At 42.7% G+C, this 19,270-nt stretch overlaps 2 protein-coding genes across 4 annotated transcripts in view; one reads left to right on the forward strand and one right to left on the reverse strand.

Moving 5' to 3' along the window:
- TRIL (TLR4 interactor with leucine rich repeats) overlaps positions 1–19,270 on the forward strand; it is a 129,123-nt gene that overhangs the window by 104,548 nt on the left and 5,305 nt on the right. The window contains exons 3-5 of the mRNA XM_047763727.1: positions 342–423; positions 1,324–1,480; positions 2,687–2,738. The gene's annotated coding sequence lies outside the window, so the exon portion shown is untranslated. The remainder of the gene's footprint in view (positions 1–341; positions 424–1,323; positions 1,481–2,686; positions 2,739–19,270) is intronic.
- The window catches only part of CREB5 (cAMP responsive element binding protein 5), a 412,742-nt gene continuing 409,550 nt past the window's right edge, over positions 16,079–19,270 (reverse strand). For all 3 annotated transcript variants that reach the window (XM_047763738.1, XM_047763736.1, XM_047763737.1), the window contains 2 exons: positions 17,835–17,943; positions 16,079–16,944 (listed from right to left, as the gene is read on the reverse strand). In XM_047763738.1, coding sequence (XP_047619694.1) covers positions 16,781–16,944; positions 17,835–17,943 — 273 coding nt within the window. In that variant the 3' untranslated portion in view covers positions 16,079–16,780. The remainder of the gene's footprint in view (positions 16,945–17,834; positions 17,944–19,270) is intronic.

A 19,270-nucleotide genomic window follows, 5' to 3' on the forward strand; every position in this document is an offset into this window, starting at 1 on the left:
TCTTCTCAGACCCTTTGGCTCCTTGCCTGTTACTTTCTTTCCTGACCAAAGCCACCTGATGGACGAGGTCTGTCGAAAGGAATGCTTTTCAAACTCTTAACTGCTTGTCGGTGACTTGAGGTTCTTACCAAAATGAAGATTCCGGTTCATTAGGTCGCCGGTGGGGCCTGAGATTCTGCATTTCTAACCAGCTCCCAGGCGACGCCAGTGTGGCTGGTCCCTGATCACCAGGGCTGCCTTCACGGGCCTGCATCAGTGGTGTCGTGCTGTGCATCCTGTCATTTAAGGTGAAACTTAACACGTCACATTACTTTCTTCTGATGTAGCCTTTTCTCTTACAGCTGCGCCATCAAACGTTTGGTTGGCTTGTGTAACTGCTGCCGCCGCACATGAAGCCACCAGAGCTACAACTGACCCCTTTGAGTAAGTGATCCTGATGCTTCCTAGTTTGTATATGGAGGTTGGTCAGCAAATGCTCTCCTTTGCTATTTTTTCAAATCTCTCTGACATGCACTTTTTTTTTTTTGGTCTTTAGGGCCTTACCCAAGGCATATGGAGGTTCCCAGGCTAGGGGTTCAATTGGAGCTATGGCTGCCGGCCTACACCACAGCCACAGCAACTCGGGATCTGAGCTGTTTGCAACCTACACCACAGCTCACGGCAATGCCGGTTACTTAACCCACTGAGGGAGGCTGGGGATCAAACTTGTGGCCTCATGGATACTACTCAGATTTATTTCCGCTGAGCCACGATGGGAACTCCCAGACATGCACCATTTTTCTTATGCTAAATTGTTAGTCTGACTTCTTTTTTCTTTTTCTTTTTTTCTCCTCTTTTTTGGCCACCCACGGCAATGGAGTTCTCAGGCCAGAGATTAGATCCGAGCCACAGCTGTGGCGACGCTGGATCCTTTATCCCACTCAGCTGAGCCAGGGATCTAATCTGTGTCCTGGCACTGCAGAGATGCCTCAGATTCCATTGCACCACAGTGGGAACTCCTGACTTCATTTTTCAGGTGAATCTTATTAACTGGTTTCTGGGGTTTGAAGTCAACTCCAGTTTTCGGACTCTTCTTCTAATTCTGGCTCACACAGCTGACACGAGACATGCTTTGATTCCCGTGGTGGTTTTTGAATCATCAGTAGCCCCAGCCTAGAAAATGGATGCCATCTGGTGACTCTTTGTACGTGCCACACCAGCTTTCTGCTTTTGCACGGTTTCAGTCCTTTTCCATGCCTGATGTGTATCCAACATCGGGACGGTTTAATACATTTTAATTGAGTACCTTATATATTTAAGGCACTGATGAGAATACCATTCTAGGCTCTCAGGGTGGTTATAACCCAGGAGAAACACTTGGCTGGAAGGGGAATTACTTCAGGTGAAGACTGAAAGCTTGATTCTATTGAGCAGTAAGCCGGCATGTAAGGACCCACTGCTGGTGTAATAACAGCGGCCTTGCAAGGCTCAGGATCACCAGGTAAGGTTTCTTCCTCCTGCTCCTGTCAGAATCCCCCCAACACCCAGGTTTTCAGTATCCATATCAGGCAAAATGGATCTGGCTACTTCCATGGAATTTGCAACTTTCATGAAATTTTTCTTTTTCTGCAGTCAGTGTATTCAGTGATTATGTTTTGTAGCTGTTACAGGGCAAGTTTAAGTTTCTCGGTCTGAAGGCTTTCATTTCCTAGGCACTGTGCTGGCTTTCGTGCAGTGTCTCGTGGACACTTCTTGAGATATATGTTTTTGTCCTGATTTTGCAGATGTAGTTACTGAGACCTTGAGAGGTTCATTTGCCAGGTTAAACAGCCAGTTAAGGAGCCAGCATTTGGGCCTGGAAATGCTAATTGACGCCCATTGTACCAACTCATGGGTTTGCATACTTAATAAGATTCAGTTGAAAAGTAAAAAAAGAAAAGTGAGGGGAAGAGCGAGTTATAGATACAGAATTTAAGGTGGTCAAAGCAGACTCGGCTCCCTCTGTGAGATGCAGGCAGAATGGTTTTGCGAAAGACATTGTTCTTCTGAAACTTTGTTCTCAGGGGCCGGAAGATGGTGAAGGAACAAGAAACAGGGTTGCCTCCCAGTTTAGCTGGGAAGCTTGGCTTATGGTGGGCAACCAATTCTGTTTAAAATGGAATTATTTTGTAATGTTATTTAAGGTAAGTGGACCATGCTCCATCCTGGAGGAAAGAGCTCTACGTGGAGAGACTTCATTTAATTGCTTTGTACAAGGGGCCACATCTTAGCTTACCTGTAAATGAGAGCAAAGGAAATAAGCATACACAGCTACGCAATGCTCTGAATTCAATACAATGGAAACTTATAACCCATTGCGGCAGGCGCTGCTGGGCTGCCCGGCTGCCATCCACTCGCCAAGTCTTTGTTGCAAAAAAGGACCTCAGAGTGTTTGGGATGGTGGTGTGCCCACCTCTGGGAACAGGTGGTCGGTGATCTCAGCTAGCGCTTCCAAATGTTTTTCATGACTTGACACATAGTCAGTGATTAAATTTGCACAGTGAATTCAAATATTTACAAAGAGAGACATTATTAAATTTGAATACAATTTCCAAATAAACTATTTCTTATTTTTTTTGTAAATAAGAAATGCAATCTTGTTTTCACAAACCTAAGCAGATTGCAGACTTGGAATGGTTAATTAAGCATACTGTAATTTCTCTTCTAGATTTTCTCTTCAAACTCCTGATGGTTATCGTCATTTGGGGTCGCACAAATTGGTGAGTAAAAAAAAAAACAAAACCGTATTTATAATGATTTGAAATTTATGATAGTTGAAAAGGTTTTTTCTTAAAATCTAATATTTCTTTGGCAAGTATGGTATTAAAGTTTTGTGTGATCATGTGAATGTATTTCAAATCCAGTAAAATTTGTTGTCTTTTTCCTAAGGCCTGTTTCAGAGGCCTTGCACAACAGAGCACATGAGTTGGAAAGCATGGGACTAGGCAAGCTCGATGATCCTGTGCCCACTCTTGCAAGCTCTTTATTTATTTTATTTTATTCATTTTCTTTTATTTCCTCTTTATTTTTTTAAAATGATTTTTATGTTTTCCATCACAGCTGGTTTACAGTGTGCTGTCAATTTTCTACTGTACAACAAGGTGACCCAGTCATACATGTATACATTCCTTTTTCTCACGTTATTATGCTCCATCATAAGTGATTAGATATAGTTCCCAGGGCTACACAGCAGGATCTCATTGCTTATCCATTCCAAAGGCAATAGTTTGCATCTGTTAACCCCAACTTCCCAATCCCTCCCATTCCCTCCCCCTCCCCCTTGGCAACCTCAACTCTGTTCTCCAAGTCCATGATTTTCTTCTCTGTGGAAAGATTCATTTGTGCCATATATTAGGTTCCAGATATAAGTGATATCATATGGTATTTGTCTTTCTCTTTCTGACTTACTTCATTTAGTATGAGAGTCTCTAGTTCCATCCATGTTGCTGCAAATGGCATTATTTTGTCCTTTTTTATGGCTGAGTAGTATTCTGTTGTTTATATAAACCACATCTTAATCCATTCATCTGTCAATGGACATTTAGGCTGTTTCCATATCTTGGCTATTGTGAATGGTGTATTTCAGCCTCTTTTGAAGCTAAGAGAGGCAAGTGACCTCGTTCTGGCCAATGAAACACAACAGGGTTGGCCAGGGGTAGGATTTGTTCAGGGACAGTTTTTGTTTTTTGAATAAATGAGAACCAAAGTGAATGTGCCTGGTACTGATCCTGCCCCCTTTCTCCCTTGACTGGGGGTGTGCTCTAGAGCTTCAGCAGCTGTCTTATGATTAAGAGGTGAGACACATCAGGGAGAAGCAAGAGTACTGCAGAGCTGCTGGTGCTGGCATCATTAAGCTTCCAGATTAAGGCCAAGAGCCCTATCTCCAAATTTCCTACTTTGTAAGAAAAATAAACTTTTACTTGTTTAAGCCCTTAGAAGTTGAGTTGCCTGTTATTTGCAGTCAAAAGTATGACTTAACCTGTTTATTTTACTGTGCCCCTAGAGACACACAGGGAATGAAGGACTTTAGATTTCTTTATCTATTCAACGAAAAATTTAGAACAATTCCCTTCCTGTGCAAGTAAAATGATAGTCTGGCAAACGTTAAGAACTTAAACTTGACTCATCATCTGTGAAATAGGTGTGAATGTCCTTCAGTACATGCCACTTATCGGTCTAGGGAGCCACCTCTAATGCCTCTTCCAGGGTGGTGATGCCCTGGTGCGTGGTGAGAATGAGCTGCGTCTGCTGGCAGTGGCTGAGAATGTGCTGGGAATAGAGCATTAATTAGTTCTCTATCACTTCCAAGAAACCCACCTACCTTAAAAGGAGAGGTTTTTTGGAAGGACCTTGGGTTGTTTTATGGTAGAACCATTCAATGCAGAGAGAGGTGGATGCAGTGAGTCAGGTGAGACCACTTCAACAGGAAATGACCATCTCCAGAGCTGTCTTTCTGCCTCTGGCTCCTGCTTCTGCTGTCTTGGCTTTACTTCTTTCTCTTGCTACAGACTAGTCCCCTTATCTGGCAGACACTTGGCTCCTGGTAGCTCCCAAGTTTACCTCTTTTGTTTTTTTATTTTATAATTTTTTATTTTTTTGGCTTTTGTCCTTTTTTTTTAGGGCCGCACCTGCGGCATATGGAGGTTCCCAGGCTAGGGGTCTAATTAGAGCTGTAGCTGCCGGCCTGCGCCAGAGCCACAGCAACGCCAGATCAGAGCCGCATCTTTGACCTACACCACAGCTCACAGCAACGCCGGATCCTTAACCCACTGAGCAAGGCCAGGGATCGAACCCGCAACCTCATGGTTCCTAGTCGGATTCATTTCTGCTGTGCCACGAATGGGAACCCCCCAAGTTTACCTCTTTTAGATTCAGCTTCCAGAGGGAGATTGACTCCCTAGACTTTACCTCCCATTCCTGTATCCAGTTGCTTGGGCTCATTGTTCATTGGGAGCCAGGGCAGAGTACTAGACTAAAAGCTATGGCCAAAGGCCAGACATTAATCTTCTGTCAGAGCCAGATGGATGGAGTGGAGGGAAGAGAAATTTCCAGAGAAGGGTACGGTTGCAGTATTGTGCAGAGTTCTTTAGATAGCCACCACAGAGGTAACTCTCACCTCACTCTGTGTATGTTTATACTGACAAAGGAGACAAGTAAGGAGCAGACATCTGTGTTGGCTTAAGGTCAAAGAGGAAATCAATAGATAATTTAGTATGGAGTTCCCTGGTGGCTCATTAGGTTAAGGACCTGGCATTGCCACTACAGTGGTTCAGGTGGTTGTTTTGGCACGGGTTTGTTCCCTAGCCTGAGAACTTCTACATGCTGTGGGAGTGGCCAGAAAAAGAGACAATTTAGTATGAAAATGTAGAACTATAAATTCTTATTCCAGACTGTTCTATTCGCTTATTTTAGCCTTTTTTGTAGTAATTCTCATTGCTTTCTTATTGATGAGAGTTGCCTTATGTCCTTGTCACAAAACTTTCTTTAGTTACTACAGTACCTGGAGGGAATCTGGGGACAAGAGTGTTTTCTAACCTCATTCTGGAGACATCCTTATAAACACAAACACACTGGAATCATTTATGGAGAATGTAAAAAAAATAGAGCAATGATCTTTCCTGAAAAGTATAATTGTAATCAGTTTAAATCAAAAGAGTGGGAAGTTGTAAAACATGACAAGCTAAGTCTTTCTCCCTTTTGTTGATGGTTACTTTTTATATTTTGAATGTTATGGCCTGCAGGCTAAGCCATAACACCCAGAAAATTTATTTTATTTAATGTTAATGAATATTCAGTTTGTTTCAGTTCAAGCTTTCAATAACATGATTCATTAACATTCATTCATTCAACAAACATTTGGGAGTTCCTGTAGTGATGCAATGGAAACAAATCTGACTAGTACCCATGAGGATGCAGGTTCGATCCCTGGCCTTACTAAGTGGGTCAGGGATCTGCCATTGCAGTAAGCTGTGGTGTAGGTCGAAGATGCTACTTGAATCCTGCGTTGCTGTGGCTGTGGCATAGGCTGGCAGCTGTAGCTCCAATTTGACCTCTAGCCTGGGAACTTCCATATGCCGAGGTGTGGCCCAAAAAAGCAAAAACAAAAAAACAGAAACAAACCTCCACAACAAAACAAAAAACCATGTGTTAATATCCATTCTGTGCCCAGCTTTGTACTGTCTCCTCATTGTCCTTTTTTCTCTTAATATGTCTCAAGGGTAAATGACTGGACTTCCATGAGATGGTTTTAGAAATAACAACTGTTTCTCTCCAGCCATCATTTTCTCCCCCCTCCCTTTATAGAAGTCTTGATCTGCCTTCAGAAGCAGGAGCTTTAAATCCATGTAACCCTACTTCCCACGACACAGTTGATTATACTAGGGATAAAAGCCTCACCCGAAATGGTCAATCAGATTCTCTCCTGAGAAATTAGAATAGAAAGGTGGAAAGTGAGTTGGTGTTAGGTGTTAGAACTAAAACACCAGAGATGTTGGATGTTGAAGGTATTATTTTGGTGCAAAATGAATGGGCCCACATAGAAGCAATTAGGTGAGTATACAAACCAGTATATGGAGAGAGGGAGAGAATAGACAGAGTAGAATGAGGAAACATCTTTCCTCAGGGACCAAGGCAAGCCAGAGAGATTAGCTTTTTAATGACTTTCCGGGGTCATCGTTATAGTTGCTACCCCTACCTGGTTGGGCCCCATGAGCTACCTCTTACATCCCTACAGGAGAATCACCTTCACTCCAGCCTACTTGATAGGGTTTATCATTCTTTTTCCTTCCTTCCTTCCTTTAGGGCCACACCTGAAGCATATGGAAGCTTCCAGGCTAGAAGTCAAATCGGAGCTGCAGCTACTGGCTTACGCCTCAGCCACAGCAATGAGGGATCTGAACAGCATCTGCGTATTATGCCATGGCTTGTGGCAATGCCAGATCCTTAACCCACTGAGCGAGACCAGGGATCGAACCTGCATCCTCATGGATACTAGTTGGGTTCTTGACCCCCTGAGCCACAACGGGAAATGTGGATTTCTCTTTCTTTAAGCAAGCCCGCTCTGACTACACTGTGAGTTGATGCAGGTCAAACAGTCAGTGAGCCAGTTTAAACAGAGTGCTGCATGTAAGATAACACCAATGTAATAACAGTAGATCGAAGACTTGTCCTGTGTCACTGCAATACAATCAGGTTTAGATACTCAGAGCAGTTTTCTTGTTGGAGTAGTGAGGAATTAGAATATATTGTGAATGTAGGATTTCCCCTTTTTATTCATTTAAAAGAACATGTAGGAAGATCTCTTCTTGACAAAGTGCAAGTGATCTATGGAGAACTTGTGTGACCTGCTGGCTCTACACTCATTGGGCCTATGTTGTAGTAATACTGGTTTCAAGAAATTTATGGAGGATTACTGATAATTGGCTCCAGTTGGTACAAGGACATATGATGTGAGCCAACACACAGTGTCTGACAACATAGAAGGTGAAACTTAGTAGTTACTAAAAGCTTCATGACTTAATTTCCAGGTTTAAATATAACCATTTTCAGTAGCAATAACAACAGCAATAATCATAACGACAATAGTTTTGCTAGATCTACCAGCGAAAAAACTATTTTCCAGATGTTTTCATTTATCCACCCTTTCAGCCATTTTGAAAAATCATCTACAGTTGCCAAAAGGAAGTAGCTTCTGAAGTAGGCTAATCTAAACCCAGATTCTGTATCTTTAAAATCAGTAACTTTTTTCTCCTTTGTGGCCTAATTCTCATGCTTGTTCTGCTTAAGGTGGTGTTACTGCCACGGGAACAGATCTCACAAAGTGTCTTCCTTTCAATTACTTTAAAAAGGAGGCCCGTTGTGCTCCAGGAGTTTATGATCTCATAGTAAGGATGCTTAGGATGCCAAACCACAAGGCAGGTTGTCTTGCTGAAAAACTATTTTTCTTGGATAAGAAGATATGTATCACAAAATTAAAATGAGATCCAGTCACCAACCAGGAATCGACCACAATGGCAAGTGTGAGATAAGAGGACATTATTAAGCCCAGGAGACATACGGGGATGAAAGGTGGGGTGGGGATTAGTGCTGTCTATCCTCAAAGTATAAATGTGGGATCGTAACAGTTCTTAACCAATAGTAATGGCTTTAAATTGCAAATGAGTGTGGGATGGGTATTACAAAGACTCTCTTGGGAGCTATGAGTGTACTGAGTGGGTCCTAATGTAAGTGTAACAGATGAGATTGCCATTAGCACAGCCATCATCTCCCCACACCCCAAATTGTTTCTGTCCCCAGTTCAAATATCCTGTCTCCGTGTCAGGCCGTGTGTCAGATGACATGCCCTGGTACTTGGTTTTCAAGTCCAAGTGCTGTGGCCACAGAACCCAGTGGTCGAGTCAGCATTCTGAGAACAAGGGAGAAAGAAGGCAAAAAGGAAACACATCAGCCATTCCACAAATGTTCATACTCGGTGCCCACTGTGTATCCACTGTGCTAGGTTTTTTTTTTTTTGCTGTTGTTTTGTTTTTTAGGGCTACTCCTGTGGCATATGGAAGCTCCCAGGCTAGGGGTCAAATTGGCGCTACAGCTGCTGGTCTACACCACAGCCACAGCAACGAGGGATCCAAGCGATGTCTGTGACCTACGCCACAGCTCATGGCAACGCCGGCTCCGTTAACCCACTGAGTGAGGCCAGGGATCAAACCTGCATCCTCCTGGATACTAGCTGGAGTCTGAATCCGCTGAGCCACAAACTCACACTGTTCTAGAGCTTGGGTCACACGGGTAAAGAAAATAGAAAACATCCCTGCTCTTGTCGAGCTTACATTCTACTTGGGGGAGACAGATGATATAACGTAACAACTAAACATAAGTTATGTTTGATGGTAGTTAATGCTAGCAAGAGTGGTCTGGGCAAGAGTGAGGGTGATGTAATTTTACGTAGGGTGGTCAAGAAAGGCTTGTCTGACAGGGAGACGGATGAGAAAGTGAGCTACGCTGACAGGGGAAGAATATTCTGGATAGAGGGGATAGTGTGCAAAAAGGCTGTCCAGCGGACAGGAGGAGGGATGTTTGAGGAACCTCGCAGGCATTAATGGAGCTGGAGAGGTGTGAGTGGGGAAGGAAAAGAGCAAGAAATGAGCTTGGGAAAGAATAGGGTGAGGTCAAGGTCAAGTTTATGAAATTTGATAGTAAGGAATTTGGCTTTTGCTCTGCATGAGTGGCGAAGTCCTAGCAGGGTTTTAATTGGTAGAGAACACGGTCTGATTTCCACTTTCCAGACTCCCTACGGCTGCCCGTTAGAAGGAGAGTGCTACAGTAGTCCAGATGAGGGGATGCTGGTAGTTTGCACAGAACTGTAACAGTAAAAATGGCCATCTTGGATGGTTGGATACCGGCCCTGCTGATGGATCAGACTGAGTGTGAGAAAAAGAGGAGCATGCCTGGAAAAAAAAAAAACAAAAAACAAAAGAATAAAGAAGAGGAAAGCAGGCGGTAGAAAATGGAGGCAGGGTCATAGCTACAAGAGTGCATGCTTACAGGGTCTAAGACTGTACGTAGGGCTTCTGGGAAGTCAAGCAAAGAACTCCAGGATTTGACTGCTGACTAGCCAGCATGTTATTCTTGGTACCTGGACACAACTTAAATGTGAATGAATAAATTAATGAATTTGCCCTTTTAGGGCTGCACCATCAGCATATGGAAGTTCCCAGGCTAGGGACTGAATTGGAGCTATAGCTGCCCACCTATACCGCAGCCACAGCAATGGAGGATCCAAGCCGTGTCTTCAACCTACACCACAGTTCAAGGCAATGCCAGATCCTTAACCCACTGAGTGAGGCCAGGGATCAAACAGGCATCCTTATAGACACTAGCCGAGTTTGTTACCGCTGAACCACAATGGGAACTCCTTAAATGTGACTTTATACTGGCTGCATTTTTTCCTTCTCTTCTCTTTTCTTTCCTTTTATGGGGGGGTGGGTGGCACACCAGCAGCACATGGAAGTTCCCAGGCTAGGGATTGAGTCAGAGCTGCAACTGCTGGCCTACACCACAGCCATAGCAATGAGGGATCTGAGCTGCATCTGCACTGCAGCTTGTGGCAATGCTGGACCCTTAACCCACTGAGCAAGGCCAAAGATGGAACCCACATCCTCATGGATACTAGTTGGATTCTTAACCCTTCTGAGCCCCAGCAGGAACTCCTGGCTGCATTTCTTGACTGTTAGAATCTGCTAATCCCAAAGGGAAGTTTAGTTGTGTAGCCAACCCACTGTGAGTGTGTTAGACTGGTGGCCTCAGGTGGGAAGTTGGATGGAAGAGGCAATGGGAGAGCAATGATGGTCTGGGGGGAGAAACATCTTACCTGCTTTTGTCCCTACATGCTGCTGACCCTGAAAGAGTAAGCCTTGGTTTACAAGGTATGAACAAGACTTTGTACAGAATAGATGTCATTATCCCCAAACCCCAATTTTATCATACAAAGGGTACATATATTATTTGCATTTGAGTGCTTTATTATATTGGAATTGCAGTGATATTATTAACATTTGTACAAATGCACAAAATCTTGTCTCTTCTTGCTAGAAAGAGATGTAAAAATCTGACCTAGTTGAACCGTCTTAATGAACTCATTGTCCATCGGTAACAATAAATGTGTTCACGATGCAACAAAAAGCTTAACATAAAATTAAACATATTAAATGCTGCAGCAAGTATTTACACGTATGTACCCCCCAGTTTTTTTCTCCTTCCAGTAAGGAAGGTGGTTGCTTTACAAATAGACAAACAAACACAAATGCTTTACTGTTTACAATTACAGACGCCCCCCGCCCCCCCGCCCCAGTCCAGAACTTAAAGTGACAGCACCTTTTTTGAGGACTTCCTTAGTTAACACTTACTTTGCACAATGCTAACTTTTTTTCTTTTAGTTCTATTTTTGGACAATATTTTTATTCCAATTGTCCTAGAACATTGTGTTTGAACAGAACCATTTCCTGGGTCTTTTCAGAAGATTCCCAAACCCCATGTCCTCTCCAGAGAGAACATTTCAAGCTTATCTTTTCTCTAAGACAAACCTCAAAGGCAGAACTCCTCTTTCTAGGAGGCAGGTGTGATTTAGCAGAAAAAGAAGGAAAGAGGGAGGGCCGATCTTCTGTTCTGCTGGCTGATGGGGAAGGGGTCTTCTCTGAAACCCCCTCCACTTCAGCATGGCTGATACCTTTCATCATCTCCTACAGCCTTGGTATTTATTCTAAAGGAACAAACTAATGAGCTTATTGTGCATGAGTTAAATGATGTCTTTTAAGCTAATTTATTCCGATTCCACATTCTCAGTCCTGAGGCTAAAATGATTCTGTTAAAAAAAAAAAAATCCTATAAAGTCCTATAAGATGAAACTCAATGTAAGAAAAATCTTAAATGGCTTAAGAAAAGCTTTCTAAATCCTGGCTTCTAATGAGCTAGATAGTGTAAGTTGGTCTAAATATAACAGCTGATAATTATTGATCCCCCTCTGATGATAAGCTTGGAAAGGTATCAGAGTACCACTTAAGAATATTAATCTTTTAACAAATGCTGGCAATTTGGCCTAATCCCCCCCCCCCCTTTTGACTTGTGGTTAAATAGCTTTTTTAAAAAATAGACAATTTATAAGGGAAAAAAATATATAAACATTCTTCAAGCAATTTGGCTCTAAGCATTACATCACTGAAAACTCCACAAGGAATAGGAAAATATTTTGAACGGACAGACACTTTTCATTTCCATGACATGATAAGCTAGGTAGGGTTCTCTTTGTTTTGGTATTGAACTTTATTATAAGTTTATTGCTTCAGTGTCTTCTTGTCCTTTCATAGATTATAATTGTCAAACAGAGGTGCTGTCCCTAATTACGGTACAAGGCAAAACTGTATTTTTGAGACCTAGGAATGAAAGAGTGAGGGCCACCATTTTTTCAGCAGCCCAGAGAGACGATGGCAAGGACGACATCCAGCATGCAACGTGATGCACAAAAGAATAAGTCTCCTGGCTCATTCAGGACACTTTGGTTTGGAGAATGAGATAGAAACTTCTTAAGTGTAGCATAGCTGCTGCCTCACATCTGTTGCATAATATAACATTAAAAAAAAACATGCTATGAAGAAAGGGATAAAGAGTATAAACTGGCTCTTCTTGGCATTCTCATAGCAGGTTTCATCTAGGCTGATGTGAGCAATGTGTCTTGGCTCTGCTACTTGCGAACACACGCAAATGTACCTGGCGCAAATACTCCATAAAGTATTTTAAATGATGCAGCTCAGAGCCTTAGAGGCAGCGTGGGGGGTGTTAGGGACGGGAGAGTGAAGGCAGGTTTGAGGACAGGGGAGGAGGTTCCAAAGAGAACGAGAGAAACCAACAGGGATGAAAAACGCTAAAGTGCAATTTTAAAACATAAATTATTTTAAAAGTAGAAGACAGATTCTAAGTTGCTACTGTTCGCATAGGCACGGTTTTATTCCAATTTAAGCAGTTGTTTCCTTTCCCTTCTCAGATATACTGCATCATGGAACTTGAATGGCTTAAAGCTACTGCACATTGTTTGGGAAGGGTCAAGAAGGAGCCCCCAGGAAGCTAAATAGTGCAAGGCATTCTAGGAAGCTGGGGGTGGGGTGGGGTAGGGAGAAGCAGAGATGAAGTTGTTTTTACATGTTGATGAGAGAGCCGTTCCAGTTATAGCTACTGATTCCCTTTAGCGGAACTCTGCTTCCTAAAAGAAAGAGCTTACTTTAAAAATGAGAAAAGAAATAGATGTTTCAAAACTGCTCTGAATGTAGATTAAAAAAATAACTCACACGGCAATAAAAATCCTTGAAATTTCTATGCACAGAGATCTAAACAGACATTTCCACCCAATGATGGGAAAGAGCCATTTGAAACCCTGAAAAATGAAGATACACGCGACTAGAGTAGTTTATTACCAACTAATGCTTTAAAAACAAGCAGATCCTACAGAAGAATATTGTTCAAATGGAATGTTTAAAAATAACATTTATTAATAAATATCTTATAAAATTCTAAATTAATAGATTCCTGTTCAAATTTTGCTTTGGTCCTTGAATTCCACTGTATACACACATACATACATATATATTTTCTTAGATGGTTTTCATTAACCAGAAAGAAGCACATTCTATCCTAACTGGATGGCTAGTTTTATAGCAGTTACAGATGCTTAAAACCCTCTAGCCGAGGGCTGGTCTTTTTATCGCAGCTGGTTGAAGGTTTTCATGACAAACACCACCGAACACACGAAAATGTACTCAATAGGCCACAACCACCTAAACATTCACCACGGATGCCTCGCAATTCAAAACATGCTCTGCATATGATTTCCCTGACCCAGAGCCCCCAAAGAGCGACTGCTCCAAGTCACTCTAATTATGAGAACGCATGCAGGGACAGCACACAAACGGGCTGTCCCCCTGGGCCGTCTTGAGGCTGGGACTGGCATACAGTGCTGTGGAGACAGGTGTAAAGGGAAAACATCCAACCTCACGCCAGCTGTGAAACGAGTCCACTCATCCACAGGAAGGAAGTTCACTCTACTGACCTCATAGAAATGTCCCGAGCAACAAGGAAGATGGGCACGTCTCACTTTAGGTGCGGCGTCACCTGGTAGAAACGCTCTCAGTGTCCCCATCTCAGCGGCCGACTCCTGCCCCAGAAGGCAGGAGAGGTGCCGTGGAAGCTGCCAGGCAGGCTGGCAGTGACTCGAGGGGCAGATCCTGGGTGTGAATGAGGAGAGGCTGTGCTGCGGGCCCTCCTTCCTCAGGACAGGTGCTCTGAAGGTCACTGCCACTGACCTGGGACAGTATGCATGGGTGACCCCGTAACTGAGTGGGAGAAGACAACGGGGTAGAAAGGTTTGTTTCCCCAGGTTGGCAAAGGAGTGTGGGACCAGGAGGGATTTTCAGGCAGGCCGACTAGTCTACGATCTGGTGAAAGTTAGGCCTTCAAGTGAAACAGCTCATACTGATAAGCCGAGTGTTAGATTGGACCCGTGAGCTTTTCTGTTTAGGATTTCCAGAAGCTCTGACAATTGGCTGGCAGCTTCCATTGACTGTATTTCCACTCTGCTAATGAACATACCTAAAGGCCCTGAGTAGAACAAGAACATAGTTTATTCTAATTATACGTTGAGGCCCGTTTGCTAACGTGTGTGTGTGTGTGTGTGTGTGTGTGTGTGGTTGGTTTGCCTACTTAGCATAAAAAACAGACATAATGAGCTATACATAATGCACATCAGTCAAACTGTCAAGGTGCTGAATTAAGAAAACTCAGGCAAGTTCTTAACTGCAGAGGCTTTCGGTTTAACAAAATATTTCAATCGAGAGGTGGAACAGAAGGAAAGTAAACCATAATTTTAGTGACAGCCTACTCCTTGGACATTCTGATATTACCAGCGGATTTAAAAAAACAAACAAACCCATTTCATTAAGTGCTATGCATGCAGTAAAGGAAGAAAGTATTAGTCACTTAAAGCAAAAAAATAAAATAAAAATCAAAAAAATTAAAGAACCCAAACATTTCAGTGAGCAATTTCTCCTTTTTAGGGGGACATATAAATGGTCAAAGAAAGGAGTTTTGAAAACATTATTTTTAATTTCTAAGTAGAGACAAGTATGATAACTTCTTTCTTAGCTAAATCTTAAACTTCTTAGGAAGCCAGTTAGGTTAAACCATTCAGCTATTACTGCTGGGATTCAAAACAAAACAAAACAACTATGAATTCAGTATTTAAAATACTTAAGAATGATATGTTTGTCTAAAATATAATAGAAAATCCTTTCATTTTTGCATTTTTTTCTTTTTTTCTCTTTTCTTTTTTTTTATGCTTTTGCTTTTGTTTTGATTTTTTTAGACCCTATATTCAAGTTATGAGTTTCACTGGAAACTCAAAACTTTCTTTTGAAAGCACTGCATACATGAAAAGATCGCTGACAAATACTGATTTAAAAAGTAAGTTATTAGATACAACTGAAACTAGTTATAAAAACCATGCTTCATGACTCATATTTTTTTTTCTCCAAAATAGATTCTTACACTATAGTGAGAGAAAAAAAATCCTTCCCTTTTCTGAACTCTTATAAAAGCTACACCTTTTGTAAAATACTATTCTTTTAAATTCCATAATCTCCCTTTCTCTTACACACACACACACACACACATGCACACGCAAGCACGCACGCACAGTCACACTCACGTCCCAAGGTCAAGCATTCAAATGGAGATGAAACAGCAGTACCTGCCTACACTGCTAGAGAAAATCATTAGCCCCAGCGATTTGTGAGATGCACTATTAAAACCTTAGCATAAGTAGAATGGCTTGTTTCAAGGAGGCACAACTGTGGTTCAGGACTACCTGCTCTTTCTAATGGGCAAAGTCCACGCAAATTGCTGAAAATAGAAATCAGAATTATTCAGAAAAGTGGAGTAGCCATGTCCATGGGATTCTGTCAGCAGCTGAAGAGCACTTTAACTGTTGTGTGAGGGCAGAAAGCACCTCCATGGAAATTAGATTTCTTTCTCTCTTTGTTCTTCCAGAAGTTCATCTACTTTCAGCCACTAGAACAGCCAAGCTGCTTCCATAGGCTTAAGGAAAAAAAAAATAATCTTAGGCTATTAGCAGCTGATGATTGAACAATGTAATCTGTGTAGTGCACAGAGCCCTTCTGAATTATTATATAGTACATGGATTTTCAACATTATAGACACGCCATATAAAACCAGTTTTAATTCGAGGGTGTGACGTTATAGCTTGGCATTATAATTTGGACTTTTCACAATTGACGCTTACAAAGTTCCCTTCCCCAGTGTCTCCACAGCTGGCATTCAACAGTGCTTCACCTATGGCTAAGCCAACTTTTATTTGCTCTGATTATTAAAAACATTAAATCAGGCACATTAAACATCTCCCGGTTACTATTTTGTAAAAAGCAAGAGTTGAATGAAATCCAGCTGTAGGTCACAGGCAAGGGAAGCCACGGCTAGGTCCACATTAGCTTTTTTTTTTTTTTCCTTTAAATATTATTTTCTTCTTTACATGCAATGCTAAAGGGGGGGGGGGGACTACAACAGAAGAAAGTAAAAATGAAGAGTCAACAGGGAGCCCAGAGGTAAAAGTACAAAAGGGAATTTGGGCATTCTAGGAAGTGGACCAAGAGGAGGAGGAGAGGTGGTAAGATGCTTGGTGGTTTTATGTGGATGTCGATGGGTCTTACACTTTTTTATGATAAAAGAGTTGTGGGGGATTCTGGTGACATCACAGCAAACTCAACATGAGTTATGATGTCATCAGACCTCTCCCCCAGTTGCCTTGCAATCTGTTTACTGGACATCTAGGTAAGCCTCATTTTGGCTAAAAGCTGCGGTTTAACAAGATTCACCATTTCTTAGGCAAAGGGTTGGACTGATAAGAATGAAACAATGACTATATACAGAAAGAGTTCAGTTTATAAACAAGAAACCGGTACCAGAAAATTGGAGAAAAGCACCGAAGCATTTCCCAAGCGGATAGATTATTAATTGCATAACTCCCTTTTTTTTCTTATATAACTAAGTATAAAAGACAACATTTCCAATAATAACTATAAAAATGAAAGCCAGTCTTCGAAGGGCTGAGGAGTCGTCCAGGTCTGAGTGAATTCTAAAAATGCCCTTAAAAGAAAGGACGCAGGAAACGCGACAGCTCTTCTTGGAGGCAAGGTCTGACCCTCGGGTTTTAGAGAATCGGATTCAGGTCTGTTCTGTGAGTGGTGAGCTGACTGAGGGTGGAGCTTCCTACCACCTCGCTGACGGCCGAGGAAGTGGTGATGGTATTATGCTGGATGACTTGCTGCTGAGAGCACGTGGGGACAGGGCTGGCGGGAGGGCTACTCTCTGGACCTAGGGAAAAACACACACACACACCCCAATATAGCTCCTTCTGGGGGGGGGTTGGGGGTGACTCCAAAGATAGCGCTAGGTGTTTACTGGAAATAGGAGGGTTTCACACATATTCTCCCTGAGGTTAATTTCCAAACCATCTTTTAAACTGCTGTCACAAAGCTAGGCCTTCCCAGTCTATAGCCACAGCAAAGCCATGCTTTCTAGATCAGCAACATGATTTGATGTGCTTGAGTCTTGGCGCGTGAACGCCCCATCTGGTCTTTTCGAGTCGCCATCCGTCTAAGAAATGTGGAAGAATACTCAGATGTGGTGGGAGAATCTGTGTTGTTCAATCTAAAAAAATTATTTGAAGAGACACTGACCTTCAGCCACGAATCCCTGCTCCTCCTCCCGTCCCCACTCAATTAGCATGGCGCCTATTGGCCTTCCAGGTGCAGAGACTGGGATCTAGGAAAAGGGACCCATCTTTGCATATTGGTAAACTGAGACCTGGTCACTAGCTTTGTGGCCCATTGAATACCATACTGCACATCGGAGACACTGGATATGATTCACCCAAAGCCTGTTTCCCAGCCCATAGATCTCTCTGGAAGGCTGCTAAGCCCACTGGAATTGGGCTCCTACTGACTGTGGAATTGGAATTTGGTAGGATTTTACAGTCTGAAAGGTGAGGGAAAGTCTGGCTAGAAATTATCAGAAGGTGGTGGAAATGGTGAGGAACAGGGGTCAGCAAAGAAGGATTCTGGGCAGCAGTACAGCAGCCACTCCAGAATTCTAGCAGGATTTCTGCCTGGGTGTGCACTCTATGTTTGTTCTTTTAATACAAGCCAAGGTGAAATTAGCAGCAAAAACCAAGACACAAAAAAAGCAAAAAGTCAATGACTTACTTAGATATCCTTGTGATTCTTTCTGCATGGCTGTTATGGGGCAGTCTTTATGCGTTAACAACAACTGTTTCAGCTGTGCCACTTCATTTTTCAACATGGACACTTCGTTCTGGAAAGAGACAGATCAAAGCCATATGAAGAAGACCAGAGAACACAAGCCCAAGGCCCTGTGCACTTTAACAATACAACGGGCACCCTTCTGTCACGTCTGGACGACATTAATAATATTATTTAACAGGATTTACCTGAAAATGTGTAGCTTGCCATCACTTTGGCCCTCCCATTTACCAGGGGCTTTCTGAAGAGACTAGGTTTTAACTCAAGAGCTGAATCCTATTAAAAGTCCCGAGTTGAGATGGTGAACTCGGGACCAGGCTACTTGGGTGGGACCCTGCCTTCTACACTGACCGGGGGATGCTGGGCAGGTGACATAACCCGGCCGAGCTCCAGCAACCTTGTTTTTCAGACAGGGATGCAAAGAGTACTGTGTTCTTGGAGTTGCTGGGAGGATTAAATGAGGGAAGAGACGCAAAACACACAGAACAATGCCCAGCACACACTAGGCTCTCAGTAAACTTGGCTCTCGTAATAATCATCTTTGCGCCGTCTTACAAGCTCAAGTGGACACTGATCAGGAGTAGACGGTGAACGTGAGGCACTGGGAGGAATCGCGTGGCCTGGTGAGTGGCCTCAGACTGCAACGCCCTCAGAATAAGCTGGCTCATCTACCACAGATTTCCCCAAAGAAGTTCTTAGTGGGCTGCGTTCAACAGAGCGCATTCCTCTGCCTGATGCCACTTAGCAGAAGCCATGGAAACATATGGAGCAAATAATGGTCCTCTACTCGTGGGATCAGGTCAGCCCAGGGAGCAAAGAGCAATAGAGTTTGGGGCCATGACTGAAGAATTGGGATTGGTCCATTAACTAGTTTGGCTCATTTCACTCTATAAACTCTATCCCCCCTCAATATCAAGGTGTTGTGGGTTGCGTGTGCATTTTTAAAAGGTACTTAGATACGTGCCTCAAATCTCCACTTTAGATAGTACATAGTAGGTAGTAATTCACAAAGACAAGTTCCTAGCTTTGTGGAATAATGTACTTGGCCCTACTGTGTAAAGTGCAGTGGGCCCTTGAACAACATGGGTCTGAACTGTGTGGATTTTTTCAATAGATATAGTCCTATATGATTAGCAGTTGATTGAATCTGAGATGCAGAACCACGTATGGGACTTGAGCAGAAGCAGATTCTGGTGTCTGAGGCCAGTCTTGGAACCAGCGTCCCCCACTGATAGAAACTGCAGAATAGATGGTTCCAAGGTGCTTCCACTTGATAAAAGTAAACTGTAAATGTCCCACTAGCTCAAATAAGCCAGTTTACAGTTGTGATAAATAATACCCTTTCTCTGGCCAATGTTCATTTGTGGCTGCCAGACTTT

The sequence above is a fragment of the Phacochoerus africanus genome, chromosome 16 (assembly GCF_016906955.1).
Source record: "Phacochoerus africanus isolate WHEZ1 chromosome 16, ROS_Pafr_v1, whole genome shotgun sequence".
NCBI lineage: Eukaryota > Metazoa > Chordata > Mammalia > Artiodactyla > Suidae > Phacochoerus > Phacochoerus africanus.